Source organism: Lactuca serriola, chromosome 5 (assembly GCF_051521515.1).
Source record: "Lactuca serriola cultivar US96UC23 chromosome 5, Lser_US96UC23_V15, whole genome shotgun sequence".
NCBI classification, from domain to species: Eukaryota; Viridiplantae; Streptophyta; class Magnoliopsida; order Asterales; family Asteraceae; genus Lactuca; species Lactuca serriola.
Window position 1 is genome coordinate 10220454 of NC_136412.1, and position 2875 is coordinate 10223328.

General features: G+C 42.4%; 1 protein-coding gene across 1 annotated transcript; it reads right to left on the minus strand.

The window, feature by feature from the left end:
- Positions 1–1127: 1127 nt before the first annotated feature.
- LOC145049326 (uncharacterized) lies at positions 1128–1541 on the minus strand. Its single transcript, XM_078997750.1, has one exon. The coding sequence runs from the start codon at positions 1539–1541 to the stop codon at positions 1128–1130; it is 414 nt and encodes a 137-aa protein (XP_078853876.1).
- Between the last annotated feature and the right edge of the window lie 1334 nt (positions 1542–2875).

Sequence of the window (2875 nt, forward strand, 5' to 3'; positions counted from 1 at the left end):
AAATGTTGTAGTTGAAATGCTCACTGTTGGTATGAAATCGTATGTGTATTTATAAATAGAACACATTTTTATTTATAAACCATGTTGTATCCCAAAGTGGGTAAAGTAATGTGAGATATTTACATGTTAACTAAACCATTCGGTAGTTGTAAAAATATCATGCAATGTATACTCAAAAGTTCGATGTTTTCGTGCGAGTAAGGTTATGTTTTTACTTGTATTCTCCCCCATATAGTAATAAAATCCTTTTAAAAGCAGTTAAAATGGTAGAAAAGGGGGTATGAACTCTCTTGTTTGGTTTGATGGGAGTGAGACGAGAATCGAGTAGAACTTCGACTGCGGAAAGCTGCGTCTTTGGGTTTCTCGGGGATCTCGGTAGCGTAAAACTTCCGTCAGGGCTCGGGTATGGAATCGAGGGTGTCGGGATAGCTTCTGGAGTTCAAGAGAGTGTGAAAGTGAGAGAGAAGTTTAGAATGTGTGCCAAAAATCCGGAGCTCATGCACTCTATTTATAGTGCTGGAGCATCCCCGTACGATGGGCGTACTCTTGGGTACGCTGGGTGTACTCCGGAGTCGTCAGTGCTTACAACTTGAGTCTAGCTAGCCTGCTAGCCGATGGGACGGGGCACTGCGTCTAAGTACGCTGGGTGTAACCCAATTTACGCTGGGTGTAAATTGGATTTCCAAACTTCTAAATTACGTAACTTTTGCATACAAGCTTCGATTTTCGTGTTCTTTATATCCACACGTAGGTGGGACTGTACTCTACAACTTTCATTTAGACTCCGTCGGCTAGTTTTGAATTTATTTTTAATAGTATATTTTTAGTAGGCCGAGACTGCTAAAGTCGTACAATTTCCCGGATGTAGGTTCGTGATAGTTTCTCCATCTTATCTGTCTCTTTGATCGATAAGAAGTGTGCGGATTTGGTTAACTTGTCGACGATCACCCAGAAGGTATCGTGACCACCCTGCGTCTTGGGTAGTTTGGTTATGAAATCCATGGAAATCTGCTCCCACTTCCACTCAGGTATCTCGGGCTGATGGAGTAAACCTGAGGGCTTCTGATGCTCTACCTTGATCTTGGCGCAAGTTAGGCACTTGCCCACAAAGGTAGCAATTTCTGCTTTCATATCCGGCCACCAGTAAAGTTGCTTGACATCCAGATACATTTTATCTGAGCTGGGTGCACTGAGTATGGGGTTTTGTGTGCTTCTGACATAACCATATTTCTGAACCCGCCGAACTTCGGCATCCAGATCCGGTTCATGAAGTAACGAACTCCGTCGCTCTTGATTTCAAGATTCTTCTCCATCCCTCTAAGTGCTTCACCTGCCATGTTTTTGGGTTTCAAGGCTTCCAATTGAGCTTCCTTGATTTGTGTTGGTAGGTGGGAATGGATCGTCATGGTTAATGATTTCACTTTTCGCCCAGAATACTCCTTACGACTAAGGGCATCTGCCACAATGTTGGCTTTGCTTGGATGATAAAAGATTTCACATTCATAGTCGTTTAGTAGTTCGTCCCAATGTCGTTGCCTCATGTTTAATTCCTTCTGGTCGAATATGTGTTGAAGGCTTTTGTGGTCGGTGAATATGGTACACTTAGTACCGTATAGGTAGTGTCTCCATATCTTTAAAGCGAACACTACCACTCCCATTTCCAAGTCGTGAGTGGTATAGTTGACTTCATGAGTTTTCAGTTGTCGGGAGGCGTATGCAATAACCTTTCCTCTCTGCATTAACACACATCCCAACCCTTGATTGGAAGCATCGCAGTATACTACAAAGTCTTCTGTCACCTCTGGAAGAGACAAAATGGTTGCACTGCTCAGGGCTTGTTTCAAGGTCTGAAATGCCACATCTTGTTTTTCTCTCCATTTTTAGGCTACACCCTTTTGAGTCAAGGAGGTAAGAGGTTTGTCAATGCTGGAGAATTTTTGTATGAACCTGCGGTAATAGCCAGCTAGGCCTAGGAATTGGCGAATCTCAGCTGGCGTTGTAGGCACAACCCAATTCTTGATAGCCTTTACTTTAGAAAGGTCCATGTGGATTCCCTCCTTGCTGACCACGTGACCTAGGAAGTTCACCTTCCTATTCCAGCACACACATTTTGAGAACATTGCACAAAGCTTCTCGACTCGTAATGTTTCTAAGACTTGCCTCAGGTGTTGGCCATGCTCTTATTTGCTCCTTGAATAAATGAGTATGTCATCTATGAATACAATCACAAATTTTTCCAAGAATGACTGACATACTCGATTCATTAAGTCCATGAATACAGTGGGGGCATTGGTTAATCCGCATGGCATCACTACAAATTCTTAGTGAGGGTTCTTCTTCGGAAGGCTGTCTTGGGAATGTCGCCTTCCAGGACTCGTAGCTGGTGATATCTGATGGGTTTTGAGCATTCTAACACTTCCTAAGTGTACATGCAACCCTAATAACCTTGGATCTATGTTTGTCTAATAATCATGAAAAGTTGTTTTCCAAGGTTATGAACCTATCTAGCATACATGGGGTACAATTTTCTTTGCATAAAAGATAGAACTACATACCTTGTTGTTGAAAGTGTTCCTTGAAACCTTGTGAGCCTAGACCCTCAAGTGTGATGCCTCAAATGCTTCACACAACACCAAATGCAAAGAATAAACTTGAGAGAATACTCTAACACATGCAAAATCGGCCAAGCCCTCTTGTTTTATAGTGTATCCGATTTTGGGGAGAGTTATATTGCTTATATAGTGTGTTGCATTAGGTAAACCCTAATGTTCCATGACTCTTCATTTCTTGATCCATGGATTAACTCCATGGAGCATCCATGGAGCATCTTATGGGTGGAACCCAACTTGATAATTCATGGAGCATCTTAGTCCAC